This window comes from Temnothorax nylanderi, unplaced genomic scaffold (assembly GCF_030848795.1).
Source record: "Temnothorax nylanderi isolate EJ_2023f unplaced genomic scaffold, tnyl_v1.0 TNYL_tig0234_pilon, whole genome shotgun sequence".
NCBI lineage: Eukaryota > Metazoa > Arthropoda > Insecta > Hymenoptera > Formicidae > Temnothorax > Temnothorax nylanderi.
Genome location: NW_027249296.1, coordinates 263,044 through 288,599, shown reverse-complemented (window position 1 = coordinate 288,599; position 25,556 = coordinate 263,044). Strand labels below are relative to the sequence as shown.

At 38.4% G+C, this 25,556-nt stretch overlaps 1 protein-coding gene across 2 annotated transcripts in view; it reads right to left on the bottom strand.

The window, feature by feature from the left end:
- Dip-lambda (Dpr-interacting protein lambda) overlaps window positions 1-25,556 on the bottom strand; it is a 211,322-nt gene that overhangs the window by 10,342 nt on the left and 175,424 nt on the right. For both annotated transcript variants that reach the window (XM_071717999.1, XM_071717998.1), the window contains 4 exons: window positions 23,118-23,220; window positions 5,247-5,362; window positions 3,936-4,121; window positions 85-271 (listed from right to left, as the gene is read on the bottom strand). In XM_071717999.1, the coding sequence (XP_071574100.1) occupies window positions 85-271; window positions 3,936-4,121; window positions 5,247-5,362; window positions 23,118-23,172 (544 nt within the window). In that variant the 5' untranslated portion in view covers window positions 23,173-23,220. The remainder of the gene's footprint in view (window positions 1-84; window positions 272-3,935; window positions 4,122-5,246; window positions 5,363-23,117; window positions 23,221-25,556) is intronic.

The window sequence follows — 25,556 nt, the reverse complement described above, 5'->3', positions numbered from 1 at the left end:
TTTTGGAACCAACGTTGCGCATCATTCAGATAGAATCTCGCAGATAAGAAATCGCTTTTGAAAGCGACTCGGAAGTACGCTTACATTGTTTCTGCCCATCTACCCTGAGGATGATGTTGCGGCCGTCCTCTCGTTTCCAAGTGACAATAGGCTTCGGCGAACCGGTGGCGACGCATCGCAATCTCATATTACCTCCTTCGTTAGTGACCATACCGTCTGCGGACTCGTCGTCCATTATATCGGGCGGTATCACTACTTCCATGTATCCCATCTGGAACAAGGAAACATCAAAAGATTGTCGCATATCGTGGGAAATTTTGGATTTAAGCTTTTATCATTGCAACCTTGTTATACATATATGTTGTAACGTAGGATTTTTTTTTAGAAATAAGAATACACACAAACGATATAATAAATTGCTGTTTAACGAGAACTAAATTACACCAGCAGTCTCTGACAGAATTTTATAGTTATCTACATATTTTATAATTAAAATTAATTAACACCATTAATCTTTTAATTTTCTACCATATCGGGATTATTCGACTTTTTATTTAAAATCGCTCTCTAAACTGTATATCAAGGTATATCGAATATTACAAAAGAGCTTCCGTTATCGCGCTCTTTGTGCAGCAGCAATCTGAATCATTTCATTATTAAAACTGTTCCTAGCAAAAGGATAAGAACAGATTAATTGCATTTTGATGTACTATGAACGCGAAGATCAAAGAGTTAGAAAGAATTCCTTCTTGCGGAGTAAACAGCTCGTAGAGAGGTCATACTCTAAGGCCGTCCGCGCAAAGACAAGGCTCGGACTACTCACCGGAAAAAAAAAGTACATTGTTTTACGGTCCCGAGCACGTACACGATGAGGGTATCCTCGCACGGGTATAATGTGCAGGAGTATAGAATTTACTGGACGAGGAATGGTGCACGTAGCCTATCCAATTCGATGAAACGAACATGCAAGGAAATTTATGGTTTAAGGCAAAATAAAATAAACACCGGCTCGAATTTGCACCTTTTATCACACGAGTTTTTTATTTTATTTTATTTGGTAAACGTGCTTCGTTCTCTCATTATTATACAAAGTAGAGCCAGAATGAGCTCTGCATCCGCCATAATAATATTTTAATATTGCAGTAAAATATCATTTAACTTTCGCAGTTAATATTGCTATGACGGTAATATAGTCCGAAATGTGCAAACGTAAAATGTTCACATATTTTATTACATGTAAACGCGTGAATAGATCAAAAATAAAATTCCCTGATAATTGACGAAATCGAAACTTCAGTTGCGTTTAATTAGAGAACAAAAAGTTATTGTTTTACAATGTGTTGCGTGTTACAAAATAACAATGTCGAGCAACAATATGATATTTCTGTTGCCTCATTTCTCAGTAATCCTTTTATACAAAACCACTTAAAAAGAAAGTGATTAAAAGCTCTTTTTAATTATAAGAGTATAAAAAAATAATGCTAATAAAATATTTTTTTAGCAAATTTTATTAACTAAAAAATAATTTATATATTTAGAAATTTATATAAATTAAAAAATTTGTATTTTCTAACAAAACAATGTTTAAATACAAAAATAATGAAATTTATTTCATAGTTTTATAATTTTTTAAGCACAAGTAAAAATCTTATTTAATCTAAAAAATTTAAGCTAAGATGTTTACAAGAGCAAAATGTTTTAATCTTGTAAAATTCAAACAGAACGTATATTATTTATAGGAATTAACAACAATCCGGTATAGTAATAAGTACAAGATCGTACGCGGTATTTATTATCTCGCACGCGTGTTTGACGCGTTCAGCATTAACTTCATCACTGTCAGGCCGGAAATATCGTGTCGTCGCCTTGCGAGAAACGTCAGTCGGTATAAACCGTGCTAAAGTGTCACGTGGTTGTGTAAAAAAGACGTCGTTTTACATCCCTGAGCACGTACCGGCGGTCGCCGGTGTGTTATGGGTTAATGTGAAATGTGAATGTAGGTCAAATTTACTGGTCGTGGTGCGGTGCACATGTCCCGCGGAATTCAATGCGACCGGGAGAGCGGGAAACCTTCCGATGCAATATACGGCCCTACAGCGAGATAAAGGTCCCAGAGTGCTCGTCGCAGTGCAAGTAAGACAAATGATAAGTGCGAGTGGGATAACGCGAATGTGTGTGTGTGTGTATGTGTAAAAAAGAAAAGAGGATAGAGAAGATAAAAAATGAATAGAAGGAGATCAGAATTTTCTAAGGACAATCAAATATTATGCACAGAGATACGTTTTAATCGGTTAATACAATTTAAACTGGCTACGATAATTTTATATTTAGCGTCTTTTACATAAATTAGCCGATGTAGACAAATTTCTGAAAACTTTATTAACAATGTTGAAATATTTATATAGCTTGAGCGCTATCTTCTTTATTTTTACATTTTAATCGATAAAGATACTTTTTTTAATTTTCTTGCGAACGCCGGTTTACGAAAAAATGTAGTAATCGTCTGGTTTAGCAGATAGGCATCCCTACTGGATAAGACGGCGATGTAAGCGCGATAAATAATTTCATCGTCGATCGACGGCATAACATTCGGCTCGTGATTTAAGAAGCGATGGGATGTTTCGAACGACCGATCTGAGAACCTCGGGAAAACAGTCGCCCGAGGCCATATGCACACCTGCTGCACTTCTACGTCGGCAATAATTTTCCGTGCGTCTTCTCAAATGTGTGTGTGTGTGTGTGGCTTGCGCTGTACCAAAAATCTGCATAATTAAAATGACGCAATGTCGCGTTGCGACAATTTCGTTCCCTATTTCACTGACCGCTACACAATTTCCTCTTTGCGTGAATATTGCGTGTTTATGTTGAACTCTCCTTTTCTCTCCCTCTCTTCTTCTAGCCGGAAATGTTGATAAAGTTGTATGAATAATGTTGACAACATGAATAAAAATTACCTCGAGGTAACGTACGTCAGAACGTTTCTGTTTATCTGAATTCTTTTCTCCAATGCTCCGCACATGCATTTAAGTAAAACGTATTTTATGTCGAAACGTTTAAAACTTCCGGAATATTTTACATTTCTATTGATTTTATATATTTATATTTATAGACACACTTGTGACAACTGCTTTTCATTAAAAAAAGAAAGAGTTGTTATTATAAATTCAAGAACACGTGAGAAGCTTAGTCTTTAAGAACCTGGGGATAAGCTGCACTCTAATATTAACAACTTGAGATTTTCCACTTTAAATAACGTAAAAAAAAAGGTCCTTGCTCCTCGTCTCTGAATTGCAGCTGCAGCGGTAGGCCGATATTACAACCGATATTGCACCGCAAAATAATGGTCGGAGGGCCGAAGAAAAAGCGCGCGTTAAAAAGTTATGGTCGGGCTTGTGTATGGAATTTTAAAAATTCCGCCGGACGGATCCGACGAAATTGCGCGAAACCTCGATCTTTTTAATCGAATTACGTCGCGCGGCGCGACGCGACGCGGCGCTTTGTCGATGGAAATCGATAGAGCCGCGTGTGTAACGACCTCCGTGCACGCGGCTCGAACGTGGGAACGCCGTCGAAAAATAAAGCGTCGGGTGGAAGGTAAATGGAAATTAATTTAACAGAGATACGTTGTTATTGCGAATGCGCGTTGCAGCAGCGCGTTTCAACGCGCCGGATTAATACCGTTTGAAGCGACATTTGCGGTATTTCGAAAAATGCGGGTACCCGTGTCATTAAAACAAAAAAGAGTAGGAAATAATGAGAAGATGCGTGCGCGCAAATACGCGGGGATACGGAAAAGCGTAGCGTCATTTAAAAAAGAAATAAGTTAGTGATTTTTAATTACATCACAGTACTAAATCACTCGTTCTACAACGTGTATATGCCTTTGTTCGAGTTGAGCATGTAAACATTTGAGTTAGTTAACTTTAGAGTCTCACCTGACTGCGCATAGGGTCGGTATTGACTTGACACATGTAGGTACCGGAGTCGTTCTTCTGGACATTCGACACGTGCAGTTTCCACGTGTTGTGCCCGTTGTGCGTGACGGATAGTCGGTTATTGTGCGCTACCATGTGCGTGTGTATCGCCAGAATCGCTCGGGAATCCGATTTTATCCAGGCTACCTGAAACACCGGAACAGGATTTTATTTCTCGAGATTTATTCTTCGAAACGGGAATTAACTGAGTACTTTGCTAATCGAAAAATACGGATAGCCACTTGAAAATCTGTGTGATCAGAGAATAAAATAAATGCAATACATTATAGCTAACTTATTATTAGCGTATAATTGTTTCATTTGATACGTCATTAAAATCCAATAAAAGAATAATAAAAAATAATAAAAGATTGAAGAAAATAATTGAGAAAAGATAAAAATGTGAAATTTCATCAAATCAAATATATAAACTTATCTAAAATTAACCTACAACGCTCGCATCGTCATTCGCAGTAGTCACAAACGGATATAGTCAGACTCATGGAAGAAACGAGTATTTGCAAATAAAATTGAACGTACAATGTGCAAATTTAGATTGTCTTATTGACACACTGTTGGAAAATTTTTGTAGTTTTGTTAAAAAAGGTCCTTGTTAAAATTTTTGTGTAAAATAATCAACACATACATGTGTAGATTTAACATATGCCTGTTATGTTAATTGAACTTAACAAATTTAAAATGTAAAATTATTAAAATAATTTAAAGAATATGTTGAAGTAACACAATTTGAACGTATTTATTAAATGTGTTAAAATTTACAGAAAAAGAGTGTTGATTTTATCTTACAATCTTAACTTCAACATAAAAGTTATGTTAATTGTACACATAATTAACCTCAAATTACGATCAGAATTATATTTCCTTTCTGTTGAAATATCTTAACATAGTATCGGTGTTACCATTTAACACATCCATATTATGTTAAATTAACACAAAAATTTGAGCGGACCGTTTGGGACATGTGATTTATATTATATTTAACACAAATTTTCCAACAGTGCAGATATAATTTTTCTTGCTCCCCGGTAAGAATACAAACTTTCATGGAAATACTATGCGTCATATTTATTATATACTTGAAGAGGATGTTTAAAAGACACTGCTACATCTCTTTAATCTCGATGTACGTTTTATAATAGACATACATTGCACTTTTTTCAACGTTTCTCTTTAACGTTCAACGTGCTACGAGCGGTAGTTCTTTTTTACGACAGTGCATGGAGAAGAATTATTTGAAAAAGAAAGTCGTACCTTGTACGATTGCAGATGATTAACGACGCAGGTGAAGAAGACGTCACGACCTTGAATCACCGTGTGATTTTCCAAAGGAGCTAAAAACTCGGGCAAAACTTCTGGGGTGATTTGGCCTGGAACATCACAACAATGTGACACGTTAATTACTTTACGTGCTTCTTTTTCCCTCTCGATAACACGAATTAATTATTTATCAAAAAGAGACATCGGTGGAATTTAATATATATGTAGTACAAATTATTTTTTATGGATAATATAACAAAAACTTTCGAATGTTTGATACGAAAAAATAAATTAAAATGTTATAAAATATTGAAACGACAATGACACGTACATATAGGCAATAGCAAAAAAAATAAAAAAAAATGTTTACTGCCCTTACAAACAATTTCAACCCTCCGTCATCGATAAACGAGAAACAAAACAAAGCATTTTGCGTTACGTGTCGCGCTCAGCCCTTTTCAATCTCGCCGGATATCACGACGAGATGATCGCGTCGCGCGCGTCGCGCTTGGAAAAATACGATGCGCCGCGAATGCTCGAAAAAAAAAAGAAAAGAACGAACGCGCACGGCATCGTCGACGAGTAGTGTCTCGTGGAATGCACAGCCGCGATTCGAAGTGCATGCATGAGCGAGCAGCACGCCGTCGATTAGATATTCAAGGCGGAGGTCGAGGATGGGTAGCATCCCCTTCCCCTCCCCTCCGCCTTTCACCTCCGCGCCCTCCCGCCGGTCTGCAAGTGCAGAGAGCCACCCCATATTCTCGTATCGAATTCTTGTATGCGTTCATGCAAGAAGGGCGATAAATGGAAAAATTCTTGAATCTCGCAGTCGTAATCCAGACACCGGCCTCGGTTTTCATGGGTCGGTTTTACGATTACCATGGATCAGCCGATCTATCCTCTCGCCCACTGCTGGCTCTTTGCCCCCTCAATTTTTTTCTCTCGCTTCTCCACGCTTTCGTTCCGCTCTCTTTCCCGCCCGACCCTTGCCGGCTTTTATATTAACTATACTTAAATTTAATTTTCGCTTCATTGAAAAAAGCTGCGAGAAACTCCTCGGGAAAACATGGTAGATTTATCAGAAGTAATAGTCGGGCAAAGAAGTAAATAGCTACAACGCATCAAATAAAATATGTTTTAACACAAATTATAATTTCTATTGCTACACTGCGCTTATGTGATAATTGTCCGTAAGATATCTTTTATTGCTTTTCTTTGAGGTATTTTAATTAAATTCCTCCTCTTCCTTCTTACAATGAATAATATTCAGATATTTTAATTCCGAAATATGAAATAATAGAAAAAGTTTCATTAAGAGAAAGTAGATCTTCTAGGAAAGGCTCAGAAGTGTTCGTAGCGCAACTGAATAGCTATTCAGTATTTTTCTCTAGTCTCTTATTCTCCCTCTGCCTCTTCCTCTTTAATGAAGAAACTCTAATTTTACGTTTAATTTTTCATAAAGGTAAGTTCTTGTAAGCGGCAAAAAGTTCTTGTATGCGTGCATGCGTTCGCACGCATGAATGCAGGGCAAAGAGAGAGAAAGAAAGAGAGGGAGAGAGCTAGAGCGCAAGAGCGCAAGAGAGCGAGAAAGGGACAGAAAACATAACGCGACTATAGTATGCCGCGCTTTTATTGCGCTGGAATTTCATTCCAGGTCTAATTGTAATCAGCGAAGTGTAATTCTAGCAATTTGTCGTAGGGATATCTAATTAATTAGGTCCTTTCGCGAGCGGAGAGGACCGGCGCTACACAAACGCTCGCGCACGGTCTGCCATCTCCTCGTTAATTACGCCGTGCGCAGGATGGAATTTTTCATCGGAATTATCACGCACCATCCGCCCAGGAAATTAAGATCGCCGCGATGTTCACGGTTGCACTGCGCCGGAACCAACTTCGTTTTTCTTCTCGTTTTAGACGCCGCGCGCCGTTAGATCGTTTTGTTTACGCCAACGTGAGGTGGAATCGTGCCGCCGGGCATCCTCTTGCGAAAATACGTAGTCTCGGTGCGATATTGCACTGGCGAAATTGTTCTACCAGGTACATTTATTAGTCTACGTTTATTAGTCGATTTTATCGCTTATCGTTTCGAACAATAATTAATATGTAAATTATATGACTCTTTCAACGATTATTTTCGACGATCACATAGAATGGTAGAAAGTGGAAATAAACGGAGTTTGTAAGTCCATTTCTGACACTAATTCTTCTACGAGCAACTGCGAGAACTAATAAAATCGTCGGGCGTTCTTGCCGCGCAATAAGCACTCGCGAGCGTTAATAAAATAGTTATGCAGCATCTGAAAGCGACCTTTCGCGAGCGGTATTAAAGGCGATTATAAAAGTCACTGGGCGTCGTCACTCCCTCCTAATTCAAGAGACGGAACGGAATCCTCGAGACCCCGTCGGACGGCTCTCCGGCGATAGACTTGGGATGAGCACTATCCGGTGATACCCCGGGCTTTATCCCGGGGGAAACGACGGTAAGCCACCCATACAATGGCGACCGCGGAGCCGCACGCCGATTCAAAGAGTTTGGATTTGCTGGCCTTTCTCCTCCGCGGCCTGAGAGAAATCCTATATCGTTGAAATCGCGAATCTAAAATGTGCTCCCTGGCCGAACGGTCTCTCGTTCGGGCGAGATAACGGAATGTTCCCGGGCCGAAATAGTTCCGTGAAGTTGGCACCCGACTTTAACAAAATGAATTTTTAAAAAAAGGAAATTGTAGCATTTTCTTTGTAGTTGTTTGTAGTAACAATAATTTCGTTTGTAGTTTTATCGATTTTGCAAAAACAAAGATTTTTAAAAATCACTCTTGCCTAAAATTGAGATATTTGAAATTCGCTCGCGCCATGTGTTTTAGAATCGTTTGTAGTTGTTTGTAGTAACAATAATATCGTTTGTAGATTTATCCATTTGGAAATAACAAAAATTTAAAAAATCACTCTTACTCAAAATTGAGATATTTGAAATTCGCTCGCGCCATGTGTTTTAGAATCGTTTGTAGTTGTTTGTAGTAACAATAATTTTGTTTGTAGTTTTATCCATTTGGAAATAACGAAAAATTAAAAAAATCACTCTTACTCAAAATTGAGATATTTGAAATTCGTTCGCGCCATGTGTTTTAGAATCGTTTGTAGTTGTTTGTAGTAACAATAATTTCGTTTGTAGTTGAATAATATAAAAGTTACAACGTATTTGCAATATACAAATAACGTATCTTTCTCAATTTTAAAGATATCTCGAATCCGCTTGCGCTATGTGTTTTAGAATCCTTTATAGTTGTTTGTAGTAACAATAATATCGTTTGTAGTTTTATCCATAAAAAAAAACAAATATTTAAAAAAATTACTCTTACCCTAAATTGAGATATCTCACATCAAAATATTTTTCGTGTAGGGGAGACCGGGGCTAAGCCGACAACGGGGCAAACTTGACACTAGGCTTTTTGCCAATTTAAATCTATCGTAGAAACTTGCCTTTCCTACTGTAAATGCGTCTTTATGTGCCAGTATTATCAACGGAATTTGGTAACATTCTGAGTTATAGTGTAATTTTTAACGCGACATAAGCGTTTTTGATAGTGAAAAGTAATTTTTCTGATCTCTCGAAAATGTCTACTCTTTCATCGAGCTTTACTCTTGCGAATCTACCGGTAAGTGATTTTGATGGGAAATTTGATGCTCTATATGAATCCGATAATCGTTTTTGCATATTTTCAAAATTTTCATGTTTTTGAAGTGACAAAAGTGAAAAACGACGTCCGGGGCAAAGTCAACACCACGCCGTTTTGTCGGCTCCCAGTAACAAACGATGCTTGTCATGCAGCCGTATGGCTCATGACAAATGTATGCGCACGTCCGATCGCGAGTTTACCTGCATTAATTGTTTTTCAGACATGAGTTTAGATGAAGATAATTGAAAGTTCAACAATTTTTGTTCTCATTATTTTAAATGATTGTTCTAGCTACTTTATTCCGAATTTTTGTACTTTTTAAATACACAATAAACAATGTATTTTCATTTTCAGACAGTAAAAAATAAGTTCCAGATCAAATTGTGTCGATCAGACAAAGTGTTGAGTTTGCCCCGGCGGGGTGTCGAGTTTGCCCCGGCATTTTTCAATTCGAAAATTTGTCTTCGCGTCACTTTTTCTTTCCTGGCGGCAAAACAAAGCGACGTACAGCAAAACTTCCTGAATCAATTTTGTACCTGAAGAAACACTCTTTAAATATGTACCATTGAATTTGCCTAAAAATTTTAATTAAATATTAAAAATTGCCTTTGAAAAAATAGTGTCGGCTTAGCCCCGGTCTCCCCTACTTCTTAATGTATCCGAACGTTTTCCGAAGAGTTCTGTTTATAAACATTTGTCTATTTTTCAAATAATTATCGGAAATCGGCTAGCGTGTCTCACTCATGTAGTCGTAAATGCGGCAATAAAAATTATTTAAAAATTAAATAATTCTAATCGGCAGAACTATTTGGAAAACGTTAGGACACATTCAGAACTACACGAGAAATATTTTAGAACACCCAGAATTTCAGAAATCGGCCAGCGTCTCATTTGTTCTTCGAAAAACGTTTGTTCGGATACATTCAGAACTATACGAGAATTATTTTAGAACTCAGAATGTAGAATATAGAGTCTAGGGCTCTGATTTTATTCCGTTTTTCGAATAAACGTTTAAACGCGAAACGTTTATCCATTTACATTTTCTTCCAGAAGAACGTTTACTTGTAAAAAACGTCTACACGTTTAACCGTTTATCTTAACATTTAAATGTATATTAGAGTCTGGTAAACGTTTAAACGTTTATCAGAGAGAGGCCCTAGATTTAAAACATGTGTATTCGGAAAAACGTTTCTAATAAACGGATATGTTAATTAAACGTTTAATAGCGAGCTCAAATATAGACCAGCGTCCCCGTAAAGATTTTTTTAGGGGATAAAAATTATTTGTTTCGTTGTATTTCGTTTGTAGTTGAATAATTTGAAAGTTGCAATGTGTATTTGTAATAAACAAATTACGTATCTTTGTCAATTTTAAAGATATCTCGAATCCGCTTGCGCCATGTGTTTTAGAATCGTTTGTAGTTGTTTGTAGTAACAACAATTTCGTTTGTAGTGGAATAATTTAAAAGTTACAATGTATTTGTAATAAACAAATAACGTATCTCTGTCAATTTTAAAGATATCTCGAATCCGCTTGCGCCATGTTTTTTAGAATCGTTTGTAGTTGTTTGTAGTAACAATAATTTCGTTTGTAGTTTTATCCATTTTGCAAAAACAAAAATTTTTAAAAATTACTCTTCCTCAAAATTTAGATATTTGAAATTCGTTCGCGCCATGTGTTTTACAATCGTTTGTAGTTGTTTGTAGTAACAATAATTTCGTTTGTAGTTTTATCCATTTCGAAATAACGAAAAATTTAAAAAATCACTCTTACTCAAAATTGAGATATTTGAAATTCGCTCGCGCCATGTGTTTTAGAATCGTTTGTAGTTGTTTGTAGTAACAACAATATCGTTTGTAGTTGAATAATTTAAAAGTTGCAATGTATTTGTAATAAACAAATTACGTATCTTTGTCAATTTTAAAGATATCTCGAATCCGCTTGCGCCATGTGTTTTAGAATCGTTTGTAGTTGTTTGTAGTAACAACAATTTCGTTTGTAGTGGAATAATTTAAAAGTTACAATGTATTTGTAATAAACAAATAACGTATCTCTGTCAATTTTAAAGATATCTCGAATCCGCTTGCGCCATGTTTTTTAGAATCGTTTGTAGTTGTTTGTAGTATCAATAATTTCGTTTGTAGTTTTATCCATTTTGCAAAAACAAAAATTTTTAAAAATCACTCTTCCCCAAAATTTAGATATTTGAAATTCGTTCGCGCCATGTGTTTTACAATCGTTTGTAGTTGTTTGTAGTAACAATAATTTCGTTTGTAGTTTTATCCATTTCGAAATAACGAAAAATTTTAAAAATCACTCTTACTCAAAATTGAGATATTTGAAATTCGCTCGCGCCATGTGTTTTAGAATCGTTTGTAGTTGTTTGTAGTAACAACAATATCGTTTGTAGTTGAATAATTTAAAAGTTGCAATGTATTTGTAATAAACAAATTACGTATCTTTGTCAATTTTAAAGATATCTCGAATCCGCTTGCGCTATGTGTTTTAGAATCGTTTGTAGTTGTTAAACAACTACAAACTTGTCAGACAACTACAAACGATTCTAAAACACATGGCGCAAGCGGATTCGAGATATCTTTAAAATTGACAAAGATACGTAATTTGTTTATTACAAATACATTGTAACTTTTAAATTATTCCACTACAAACGAAATTGTTGTTACTACAAACAACTACAAACGATTCTAAAACACATGGCGCAAGCGGATTCGAGATATCTTTAAAATTGACAAAGATACGTAATTTGTTTATTACAAATACACATTGCAACTTTCAAATTATTCAACTACAAACGAAATACAACGAAACAAATAATTTTTATCCCCTAAAAAAATCTTTACGGGGACGCTGGTCTATATTTGAGCTCGCTATTAAACGTTTAATTAACATATCCGTTTATTAGAAACGTTTTTCCGAATACACATGTTTTAAATCTAGGGCCTCTCTCTGATAAACGTTTAAACGTTTACCAGACTCTAATATACATTTAAATGTTAAGATAAACGGTTAAACGTGTAGACGTTTTTTACAAGTAAACGTTCTTCTGGAAGAAAATGTAAATGGATAAACGTTTCGCGTTTAAACGTTTATTCGAAAAACGGAATAAAATCAGAGCTCTAGACTCTATATTCTACATTCTGAGTTCTAAAATAATTCTCGTATAGTTCTGAATGTATCCGAACAAACGTTTTTCGAAGAACAAATGAGACGCTGGCCGATTTCTGAAATTCTGGGTGTTCTAAAATATTTCTCGTGTAGTTCTGAATGTGTCCTAACGTTTTCCAAATAGTTCTGCCGATTAGAATTATTTAATTTTTAAATAATTTTTATTGCCGCATTTACGACTACATGAGTGAGACACGCTAGCCGATTTCCGATAATTATTTGAAAAATAGACAAATGTTTATAAACAGAACTCTTCGGAAAACGTTCGGATACATTAAGAAGTACACGAAAAATATTTTGATGTGAGATATCTCAATTTAGGGTAAGAGTAATTTTTTAAATATTTGTTTTTTTTTATGGATAAAACTACAAACGATATTATTGTTACTACAAACAACTATAAAGGATTCTAAAACACATAGCGCAAGCGGATTCGAGATATCTTTAAAATTGAGAAAGATACGTTATTTGTATATTGCAAATACGTTGTAACTTTTATATTATTCAACTACAAACGAAATTATTGTTACTACAAACAACTACAAACGATTCTAAAACACATGGCGCGAACGAATTTCAAATATCTCAATTTTGAGTAAGAGTGATTTTTTTAATTTTTCGTTATTTCCAAATGGATAAAACTACAAACGAAATTATTGTTACTACAAACAACTACAAACGATTCTAAAACACATGGCGCGAGCGAATTTCAAATATCTCAATTTTGAGTAAGAGTGATTTTTTAAATTTTTTGTTATTTCCAAATGGATAAATCTACAAACGATATTATTGTTACTACAAACAACTACAAACGATTCTAAAACACATGGCGCGAGCGAATTTCAAATATCTCAATTTTAGGCAAGAGTGATTTTTAAAAATCTTTGTTTTTGCAAAATCGATAAAACTACAAACGAAATTATTGTTACTACAAACAACTACAAAGAAAATGCTACAATTTCCTTTTTTTAAAAATTCATTTTGTTAAAGTCGGGTGCCAACTTCACGGAACGGGCCGAAATGATCGTCAGCCCTGGGAAAAAGTCGCGCGATATGAAAATCTCCCTATCGCTGTGTTACACACATATCTTAGGGTATACTTCGTAATCGTCCGGAATGCGCAGATCTGTTCAACGTTTCAGGTCCCAAGTTGTGTCAGAAAGCGCGGCTTCTCACGCAAAAAAGGTGACGCTTTGATAATATCAAACTGGCTTTCTTATACTTAATGTAGTTACGCAATGTGAACGATGGCTCATAAAATAACGCTTCATTATTGCTATTGCTAAGAAAATAAGTTATCAAGAAAGATAAAAAAGTAGTTTTGGAGATTTTATTTCATGTATTCGCGGCAAATGAGAACAGCTGGGAGCAGTATGACCTCACGCAAGAAAGATGACGCTTTTGACAATGTGAAATTGACTTTGCTACTTAATTACAAGACGTTTAAGCAACCACGGCGGTTCATGAAACAACGCTTCGCTGTTTGCTAAGAAAATGAGTTATCAAGAGGAATTGAGCGGGAGGGGGACTTTTGGAGATTCCATTTCATGTGATGTTCAGCGAACGAGGACGGCTGGGAGCAGCAAGAAACGCGACACGCTCAAATGCGTATGCTAATAGGCAGACGTGCTCCGGGCAAAAGCGACTATTAGCGTGGGTAGCGACAATGAGCCGATGTCATCAAAGAAACATTTGCGCCTGTCACAGCGAAATTATTTCGATACCTACGCAACTCGCGCGCGCAAGCAGGCACGAATCAACCGATTGAGAGCCGACAGGAGTAACGAAGAACGTTTGTTCCTCACAAAATTAACTTTCGGCTTCGCAATATTAAGTTTCTTTCGGTTTTAAATTAAACGTGGATTTTTCTCTTGCAAAAATTTGACTGTAAACTGAAATACTCCCATTTTTAACATTTAACTTTTGGGTTCTGTTTATGTTCTTCACATTTTATACTACTGCCTATTTAAGTTCTTATCTTTCTTGTTTCTCTTTTGTTCTGCATTTTGTCCCCTTGAGGTCAAATTATCATCTTTTTTTTACGGGTACATATAGCTTGCTAGCTCCTACATCTTTTTCATCTTCTTCTTCATGTTCTTGTAATTATCCGAACTTATCGGAATGAAATCTTGCACATACGCAACAATAAAGTGATATTAATATCGTAGCATTTAAGTTTGTTACGAAATTGAGTCTACCCGAGATTAATTGAACAATGAAGTTTTCTACTGTGTACACACTCCAATTATCGATGCAATATTGGAACAACCTCTATTTTTCTTAATTCGGTCTCGAGTACCTATGGCTATAAAAACTCGCGACTCGTGGTGAATCTGAAACGCCCCGTGTATAATGTAATTGAACAAAAGTTCTGTTTTAATTAAAAAGAGAAGAGGTAGCCGGACCGAAAGGACAATCGAGAACAGGCGGTGGTGGCGACTGTTCGGGGCGGCGGGGGGAGGAAGACAGCGGAATTACTCCGTATTTCCGCGAGGATTAAACGTTCGGCCTTTTTGTTTTTGCTCAAATGTTCCGGATTTTCAGATCGCGGCAGCTCGGAGAGCTAACTCGAAAAATTCCACGGATTCTTGCACGACGAGCGGTAGCGCGCTCGCGAGTTCGCTCGATGCGCGTGTGTTCTCCACCGGAGGGTTATATTGCGTAAGACAAAGAACGCGCGAGGGAAATGGAGGCGGTGCGGGCTACATCACGTGTCGCGCGCGCGGACGACGACGGAATCTTTACGGCAAACACAGAACGCCGAAGGGATTACGCGCAAGAGTTTCGTTAAAAAGTTCCCGGTAACGAAGGATTTACGGCCGTGCGAGACGAAGGTGGCGTGTAAAAACGCCGCCGGGACGCTCTCGCCGAGGGAAGAAGGCTGAGCGAAACACGGCAAAGTCCGCGTTTAAATGGAACGAAATCGCACGTGACCCTGCGTAAATTCAGGGATACCGTCGTGCAGCGCGAAGTAATTTAAAATGGGAATTGTAAACCCACCTCCCTCGGGATCGCGTCCTCCTCCGCCTATTGTGATACGTATCAAAATTACGCATTATATCTCATAACTCGAGCGCGAGCACGTGTTCTCCCGAAACAAAAGTTAGCATAAAAGTTTAATATTGGGCCCGTGTATTAAAATTAGTTTGAAATGCAAAGATGATAAAAAATCAATTTCACATTACTCTCGAGCGAATCATGGTAGGTAGAAGGTAGGTGGGAGGAGCCAAAGACAGTTTCAGACACATACAGACAAATGTATTTAAGTGTGCGACGCAAGAGGATCTTCTCCCGATGAGGGAGAGGCACGGCTCTCCTCTCTCTTCGGGATACTTATCAGATCGGAGCACGCGCCTATTGATTTTGGCTTAAATGGGGAATCCGCCGGTAGATAGAAGTTAGAGAGAGCCGAGTCTAAGAGGAAGAGCGAGCTGCACTCTCCGATAATACCCGCGAGTTTCTCTCGTACACCGAGCGTCACTGTACGTCGCTATGCCGCCGTAAAAAAGGGAGCGTGCGTAATTGCGCAATTAAGGACGTGATTACCGAACGCTTGATGAAAATACGTCGCAGATTGGTACCGAGAAAAAAGATAAAGCGGCTTCTTCTCCAAGGAATTTGGCGGTAAACGAGAGTGCGGATCGAATGTCTAATAGGGGTTTGAAGCAAAATCGTGGAAAAAAAGAAAAGAAATAAAATACAAGGTAGGTAACAGTGATACAAATAATCTTCATAAATAAAAGGTGTGGGATTCTTTCATATAAATACCCCACCCCCGCTATCATTTTTAAAAGATTGAATCTGTCCCTAATCGCTCATTATCGGTGCGTCGGGAAATCGTCTTAAAACTTCCTCGAAATATTCCCGAGGTGTTTCTATTTCCACTGCCGGGACAGATTTCGCTCTTGCCAGTAATTTTTTTTACGCACCACGCTGAGAAGGCCCCGGACAATTCCGTTTGTCTCAGGATACGCCCGCTACTTTCGTTCCTTCGGTCTGAGAGAGATGCGGGATCTCCGCCGAACGAACGAGAAAAATAAAAAAAAAGAGTCGGTTATACGCGCGCCTCCGGTGTACCGTGGGGATTGTCTCGTTAGCATAATCTGTGGGATCCTTCCAATGGTTTTCTTCCCAGTCCACCTTTATACTTGTATTCTTTTTCTACGTACACGTCCTCGTCGAATCGTTATTTTTCCCAATACGTTCCCAGGAAAATGCTCGCAATGCCAGCGTGTTTGCAGTTAAGGACACTAAACGCAGTAACTGTGTTTCAATTTCCTTAACCTGGCGCTGTCTTTACAGCTTCTCGCAGGTGGGGATATTATTAGGCGATTTTTATAGTCTCAGTTATACGAGCATTTTTTTAAATCTCGGATATTAATGCGCAGATTTATTGACGAAAATATTTGAAGTTAATCACTAAAATCTTTTAATAAAGACCATTAATAGCTGCAACATCATTATTGATACTCATACAAATTTTCTGAATAAAAATCATTAAACAAAATATAAAATATAGAATTATAGAAGTTTTAGAAAGTTTATTTACTATTTGCGCTGCAGCACTTTTAATTATTCTAAAAAATTCTATTTCACACCCAGTGTCCATAATATTCACCCATAATATTCATTGCAACTTTATTCCGCGTTCATGTATTCGCGTCTACTGAGCCAATTAACGGTGGCCAAACTTTTTTTTAGCGCGCGGCTTCAATAAATTCTATTTTACGCTCTCTCCATTAAAGACATCCATTAGCTTCTTCATATATCTCCGCCAGTAATTTTCATACAAATTTCATGTTTTCAATTTCATGTCTCTTATATCTCCATATCAATGCGATATATCGTTATTTTCTCGTAATATTTATTACGTGGTATTACGGCAGTTACACGCAATTTCGCAGTCTCGCGAAAAGGATTCCGAAGTGTGTGTGGTCGGTTAACTACGTTATTCTTTTCGCGAAAGAGGCTCGGCGACGATTCGCGACGCTGCCGAAGAAAAGAATAAACTTCTCGCGTTGCAGCGGAGAAACGCATTTGCTTAAACGTATTCGGACACTCGTTTATTTGGCCCGCATCCTTCAACGGCTATCTCCAACCTTCCCCCTGTCCTGAATGCCAAATGAGTTCCCCGTGTACCGCCTTCGGGCGTCTCGCGAAGAAGCGAGTTTTGCCATCGCGCGGGACGCGCTGCCAGCAGCGGAAGGAAGACAACTTTTCCACTCCCTATACTACACCGCCAGCCGTGCGACGGTACCATTCGATGCTGCGCTTCGTTTAAAGTCGTAAAAGCGATATAAAGCGATATAAAGCCTTCTTTCGAGTGACTAACTTCCTCATTTTGCTTTTTATGCTCCGAGACGCGCGTCCTGACTATCGACGCCTCGGGCGAACTTGAATATGTGACGCTTTATTTAGAATCAATTCTGCGGCCCGTGTTCGTTGAATACATAAAGCTGTTTTGCGATTATCGCGCTCACTTTTTCCTTATTCTCGAAACAAAAAGACCGAGTATACGCATTCAAAAATAGATCGCGGCACGCGGAACCTCGCTGTATGTTGATCCCGGACTTTTTCCTGCTGTTTCTCTCTCTCTCTCTCTCTCTCTCTCTCTCTCTCTCTTCTCTCTTTCTCTCTCTCTGTTTCATGCAAAATCGTATCATCACGATTTTCACATTGGCGCGACGCTCACGCGTGTTTAATTTAATTACGGTGTATCTCGCTCGCGGACATGCGAATAATTACGGGAAAAAATATAGGCGTGTAGTTCGCGAGAGAGCGAAACTGTAACATATTCGGCGCGTTTCAAACGGTTTCACCCATTAAAATCTTCCGGCAAGTGTGTGCAACGCGAATAATGCAGCTCCATGACGCGAACGTCGATGCGTCCTCCGCGAAGAATTCGAGCCTCGCACACACAGACTGTCACGAGGCGCTCCAGAATCTCCTAGCTTCATTTTAATGATAAATCCTTTGCTCAACGTAGGATGAATTTTTTCTCGGGCGAAAAAAAAATTATTATCGTAAGAGATTAAAAATGAATGAAATTTTTTGCTGGCGAATCTCGTGCAATTAAATAACAAGAACCTATATTGTCCTCTTATAAATTTAAGTAAATTTCCTTCTTTTTCAGAATCCGTTTAACGGGTTAAACATTGAGTGACTAAAAAAAAAGAGGAAAAAGTTGAAGATAGCTGAAGATAGTTAAAGATAGTGAGCTAAACAAGACTGATCGAGGATCGCGGATCGGAAACGCCTCTCAAGTTTGACGACGGTATTAATACGATATAGTATCGGCCTTGTTAAGTTTGACAACACGATATGTCGCTATCGCGCGACGCCGCCGCCGCCGCCGGTCCCGATACGAGGGAAAATTATTAATTCTCCGATAGAATTTGAATGTATCCATTTGCATTAGTCAACGGCGGAGTTACAGCGGCATTCAGTGCAATTGTCGTGACATTTTCAATTATTCCGGTGCCGGCCGGCGTCGGATAGCCCGAGACGAACTTTGTCCATATCGTGCCGCGCCAGTTACATCCACCTTGCTTGACGGATTACGCGGATTACATGCGTCCCGCGCGAACTTCGACGATAGCATTTGATATCGTTGCGACGTAACATGGCAAACATATCTTATTTCTTAGCTTGTTACGACGTTCTTGCAGGAAGAAAGAGAAATTTCATAATCTTCGGTAAACATAAGTATCAAAGTATCCGATGTATATTTAATATAAAAATTAATTTCATGACGAACGTTTCATGAAAATGCGCACTTTTATCTCTCTCTCCATCTCATAAATTACTCTCTTTGAATGCCCGAAAATCACAAGCTTGGTGTAACGAATGGACTAAGCTTCCGTAATGAAAACGCTCGATGTTTATACGCGTAACTTATCGCGCTGCTATTTTATGAGAATTACGTATCTCGCGATATTTAATTACAAACAGCGTATGGAGCTCCAATATACGCGGATGTATCATCGGTAAATCCATCAAAATTTATGCGAGCGCAACCTATCCAATCTTTCGCTGAGTTTTTTATAAAAGAAAACTCGGTTGCAAATCTGTCAAAGAATCAGGACATTAATTTTTCTCTGAAAAAAATCAGCGCTGGAAATACAATTTGTATCTTTTTCGTAACTTTTATATATTTTTTTATTTTTATCATTTTGTCCATAAGTAAATAGTAAATAAGTAATGTATACAGAGATAATCTTGATCCTCAATGTAATATTAAATTAAAAATATAGATTTTATGGTTAGATAACAATTGATTTCAGTAAGACGGACAATGAGTCGAACGACGAGACAACATAATTTTTCTAGCGTCGATAGTTCGGATATTTAATTTCAATTCAGCTTATTGCGTTTCAATACGTACATCCACATAGAAATCGATGTGGGAAAACCGGCGCCGCGAATCGCTGATAATGTCGCGAGCAATGACGAACGCCCGAGACTCGTAGGATCCGCCGTGAAGGCGAGGATCCTGCATGAAGGCGACTGTCGGCGCGATATTGAAAATGGAAGCTGGCACTCTCTCCCGCGTGTCATCAGCGCCGTCGACCGCCGATGAAGATGGAGCGGATCGAAACGATACCTCGCCCCGCATGATCCTCGCGGAGGATTCGCCGAAGCCGAAAGCCGATATAAAAGATTTTTGCCAACTCAAGGAGCTCGTAAATCTCGCCCGGGAAACGTGTGGCGAGAATTGACCGCCGACGAGAATGCGATCTTATGAATGTATAAAGATTGGGCCAATTCGCATCGACCGTGAATTGATTTTATCTAAAAAAAATGGCTCCCCTATATATAAATATATTAATTTTTATATAAATAAATAGAGAGAGGAAAGAAGACTTGATATATCATTTTATATAAAAATTGTGAAAATCTAAAAACAAGTTATTAACAGTATTTTTTATGTTCAATTAGACATGTAAAAAGTCCAATTTACCTAATTTCTTTGTTTGGTGAATTTATGATGAAATAAACTGGAGTCTCTCAGTTAAAATGGAAATTTCGTTCCTGACACATATCGGAAATCTATGAAAAGTGCCAAGGAATAATGCGGATATAGTACATTGGAATAAGAATAGCCGATGTCACCGCGCGATTTAAAAAACCAGACAAAATATCTACTCGGTTTATCGAAAATATCGATTAATACATTCAATTTTCACCACGAATAAAATAATATTAATCTTTTTCATTTTGACTTGAATTTTTATGCATTTGATGTAAAAGTGCGGATAAAAATTTTATAGCGCTCTTTTTCGAAGGCAAATTGGACATATCAAGAGCGTATTGCGAGATTATGGGGAGGTGCGCGTTGGGGGACTATAAAGTAATATTTTTAGATATGCATGGAAAAAGGAGTGGAAACATCACGGTTACGCGACATTAGGCGAGCGCATTAACGTTCGCATTTGTAATTATTACGTTAATCGCGCGATTATTATCGCGCAACGCTGTTCCGCAGTTTTGCAGTGATATTCGCGTGGTCGGCGCGATATGCCGTTAATTGACGTTTCCGTAAGCAAAAAATACAGATAACGAAATAAATCGAGAAAAATTGCGAACATAATGACGTGGCACCGCGCGCGCGAGAATTCCGCGTCGATACTCGTGTAGAGAAACATCGGTCGCGTTATTTTCCCACGCGTTGTAATAAAAAAAAAGAAATATACGCTTTTTTTCTCTCGCTGCGACTCGGAGCTTACAGACAGAGCTGAAACGCGCTTCGTAAAAATCCCGTAAATTCCCTCGATTCAAAGAAATACCGTAATACTATTTCGTACGATCTCGCGCTCAACCCTCGGAGAGAGGGCGGAACAAAGTATCGGAAGTGAAATAAAGAGAGCGGCGGAGCAATAATAAGACCGACAATTAAAAATAAGAAATACCGCCGAAATTAATTACGCCCTCGTCTAAATCCTTCGGTCTCTCTCTCTCTCTCTCTCTCTCTCTCTCTCTCTCTCTCTCTCTCTCTCTCTCTCTCTCTCTCTCCTCTCTTTTAATTCTCGGCGGACAAAAGAGTCGGCATTTTAATACCCACGGAGTCCTTGCCCGTATATAGGTACACTATTATATAATCAACTCAGAAAAGCTCAGTCAAAGAAACGCCGCGATTCTTTCGCTTTAGAAATGTACAGTAGTGTGTCTCGTGCAACAGCAGACATACCGAAGGAGAACGAAAAAAGGACTGTTTAAGTAATTAAAAAAATAATAACAGTGAAAATAATCGAGAGCAAAACTTCTAGTACGAAGAGCAAAATCTCCAGAAGTTGGTAAAGATATAATTAATTAACGGCCCCTCTTCCAGGAGAAGAAGTGATAAATATGACGCGCTATATACGCTTAAGGGCTAACCGTCGGCTGACGAATCCTCCTTAACGTTTTCCAGCGGCGCGGCGTTTCCGAAAAGCTCGAGGCCCGGTTACTTATTGCGGCTGCGGCTGCGGCTGCATCCCGCTGTGGAGCGGGAGATGGAGGCGAGGGGAGGAGGAGGTTTGGACGCGGCGGCGTGCCCGAGTAAATCACGGTGGATTTAAGTGGATCCTACAAACTCCCTCGCGCCGGGGCCACCCCCGACGATGTATCGTCCTGGGTAGGGTCGTTGCGGCGCCGCCGCCACCGCAGCGCGGATATAACCGAGTAAGAGATTCAGAGACGGGCGAGAACGGCCGGCCGGCGAGGTAACATCCGTTGCGTCTTATGGCCGCGGCTTACAACGGAACTTCGTCGACTCGGGGAAAGCTCACGGACAGAGTAGCGGATTACTCGCCGAGGGCCTAGGGCCTGACACATAAAAGGGCCTTAGGATGGATTATATAGAGTTTATCGTAACACGTGGGACCCACTTTAGATCGAGGGCGACACATGGGTTTCGAAGCGGGCAAGAAAAGAAAATTAAATCCGATATTGTAGAGATTGTAACGGTGACTCGAGAAATATAGATATCGACAAATTCATATTCTCTTGTTATATATTATATTATACGCATCTTGATGCGAAATACTGATAGCTGAGAGTTGATATTTGAAATAAGCATTTTAAAAATGCCGTATGTTAAATAGTTTTATTTAATTCTTGAATTGTTGAAAGAAAATTAGAATTTTACTTAGACGGGAGAAGGAAGACACCATTGTAAACTCTTTACTTTTGCCCAAGGAAATGTCTGAGATGTCTGTTATAAATGACAGAAATGTCGATGGTTCAAATAAACATCCTATAAAATATCGCGCATGACTCTTTTATATCGGCCATCTAACCATAACTATCTCCATATTTACATCGTATTCCGCAGCAAATATTCGAGCGCTATTCCCGCTTCGACGTAACGGTTCAGCACACTCGCTGTCGTCAGAACAAACAATATCGCGAAGGAAAGTTGTTGTACGACATCGGGAGAATTTCCGTGGCTTCCTCATGAAAGTCGGTGCGGTTGAAGGCGACGCCTTCGTGCGTCCCTTTTCGATTCATCCTTTTCCCTGGACCTTCAATCTCGTCCTTTTTCTCGTCACGACGATGTGACGCGGCTCTCCCGCCGTTACGACGGTCCATTTCGCTTCCTTCGCTCGTCCCGGCTATTTCATCGAATTATGAGAACCGCCATGGCTTCTCCCGTGCTCGGAAATACCGTGACTTCCGGATGACATCGCGAGAAGATCGGGGACGGTAAACGCCAAAAAAATGATCAGAAATTTTTCGCCTGAAGACGATAAGCAGAAATGGCGTCTCTAACTTATCAAGATAGTTGACTTAATAACTTGAGCTCTTAATAACTCGGCTATTCGTTGGATAGACAAAGTTATAGACACATGTCAAAAAATAACAACAATGTGAAAGAATATTCATTTCTTACGAGATTAGAAAGCGTGAACTTTGTGTGAATTCTCACATTCGGGATTTGGCGGGCGATGTCTCAAACAACCTAAACTGTAAACGGATTACGAGAGACTCAGGGTGCAAACATGAAGAGAAAGGGAGACTCACTCACATAAGCAAAGTTGCAGGACCGCGGCGAAGAGGGCTGCGAGTTTCCGCGCTGCCATGAGAGTCGACCAGTTTTCTGATGAGTCTTCGGGACACCAGTCGGCGATCTGAAAATAGACAAGAAATATTTTTCAGTAAACATGCATATTATTTTATTTATTAACATATTATTTATTTCCACAGTTTTTTATTTTAATCTTTCCCTATAAAAAGGAGAAAGAGAGAGAAAGAGAACACGTCAATTTTAATTATCGTTTATTTTAACTCTTTCGATACTCTTTGCAGAAATGAAAGGATTGGCGAGGGAGAAAAAGGGAGCAGCCGAGGGAAAGTGGTATATAGCGGAAATGGAAGGAGGGTGAAGGAGCAAAAGATCGAAAGTAGCTTCGAAGCAAACTAACCGCAACGCCAGGGGTTCGACTGTAATTAATGACCACCTCGTAGTTATCCTATCACCAATTAAGGGAGTTACGCCGAGAGAGGCGTCTTCTCGTTATTTCGACGGGGTTGAAGATCACGGAAGCATCGTAATACACGCGCACTCGTGACTCGGCTGTCACGAACGGGCGCATATGAACAATAGTTCATGAAAACCGATTAAGCATTAAGCATTGGCGAGGAGCACGTGAGGAGAGTCCTCTGCACGGTCCCTCCTTGACATCTCGGCTAAAAATAAAACAGCTTTTAAAAAAAGATTTCTCTTGAATAGAAAAGAAGACAGAAATAAGATGTATTAGGAAAATACAAGAAGAAAATATCTAAGAAAATGTGCTAAATAAATAATAGTTAGTTTTATGTGTTAAATTTAGATAAGGAAACCAGAAATGGCTCAGAGAGAAGAGAGAAATGTATCTATTTTATTAGCGATTCCCTCATACAGCGCACAATGTAAACAACACAGACGGAATAATAGTAAGCTCTCAGGAAGTTACAGGTTGTAGCAAAGTAAAGTATATTTAATCTTTGTTATACTGGAAGTTGCACTCGAAGCTGTTTTCCAAGGTGGTTGTTGACTAATACTAACGGCACAATCCATATTTTCTTTTATCACATTACTGCCTTTTTCAACTTTTCAAACACTATCTTGAAAGTAAACGCCATGATGAAAAACTTCAATATAACGTTTCAAACTTTTCCAATCCCGTAATAAAGATCTTTCTAAAAACTTGTGTTTTCGAAAACTGTGTATATAATTGTACGTTCGAGATTAAAAATCACGGCAATTATGAGAAAACATTAAAATAAAATGTCCAATGTCACAATTAATATTAACTAAAAGATTTATAATATGTGTGTATGTGTGTATCTATACGTAATACGAAGTTATGAAATATTGATTGTAATAAAATGTTCAGGGTGAATGTTCAGAGTGTCTTTCGTGGAACCTTTTGCGTCAGATAACGCACTATTCTTTCCGCGTCCTGCGGCAGTACGCTTTTTCCTCGTCGGCGGAACATCCGCCGACTCATTCCGCGATGTCGATAAAACCGCGGATGAGGAATTTTTATTCCCTTGCATGTCACGCGATGAAAGAAAGTGTCGACGCGCAGCCATCGATCCCGCACGGGCCGCACCTGCTTCCAACGCAGATCAATCTGCGATCCACTATCACCTCCGAGAGTTACAATTTCTACGATGCACTAATAGTGTAGCCGAAGTGATGCACGTAAAAATGGATGAGTTGAGCATCGACGCGGCGAAGCGTCTGTCGTTCGTCCAAATAATGCATGGTTACCCTGGCGAAAATAATCTGTTTATTAAAAGAACTGCTGCTTTTAAAACACCTCGTGAACATTTGCAACACTTCGAAAACACCACACAACACTTTCCGAACGCCTATCAAACGTAGCCGTGAACATCGCATAAACAATTCCATGTTTAAATTTACATCTCATAAACAATTTAATAAATATTTTAAAGCTCAAATAAAACATCTACTCAACACTTAAGTAACTTCATATAAATTTTCAATAAACATTATTTTCGCCAGGGATATTGATTTGCAAGCAATAAAATTAATTAAAATAAGAATGCGCGTCCGTATATTTTCTTGTATGGCTCATGCAGCAATTTTTTAGACTGAAAAAAATGTAAAAAGATAGCTTTTAGAATAAAATGCAAAAATCTAAATATATTATCTATATACATCTCAATAATAGCAATAAAAAATTAATTAAAATAAGAGTGCGTGTCCATATATTTTCTTGTATGGCTCAATTTATTAGACTGAACAAAATGTAAAAAGATAGCTTTTAGAATAAAATGCGAAAATGTTATCTACATATATATGTAAATAATAGCAATGAAAATAAAAACAAAATATTTGAGCATTCTTTAAAAAAAAAACACACATTTACATCATTTCACATTTTCAATCTATATTTTCTAGCAGAGTCGATTCTCTCGAGTACGAATATTGTGGAAAATCGTAAAAACTTTTTCT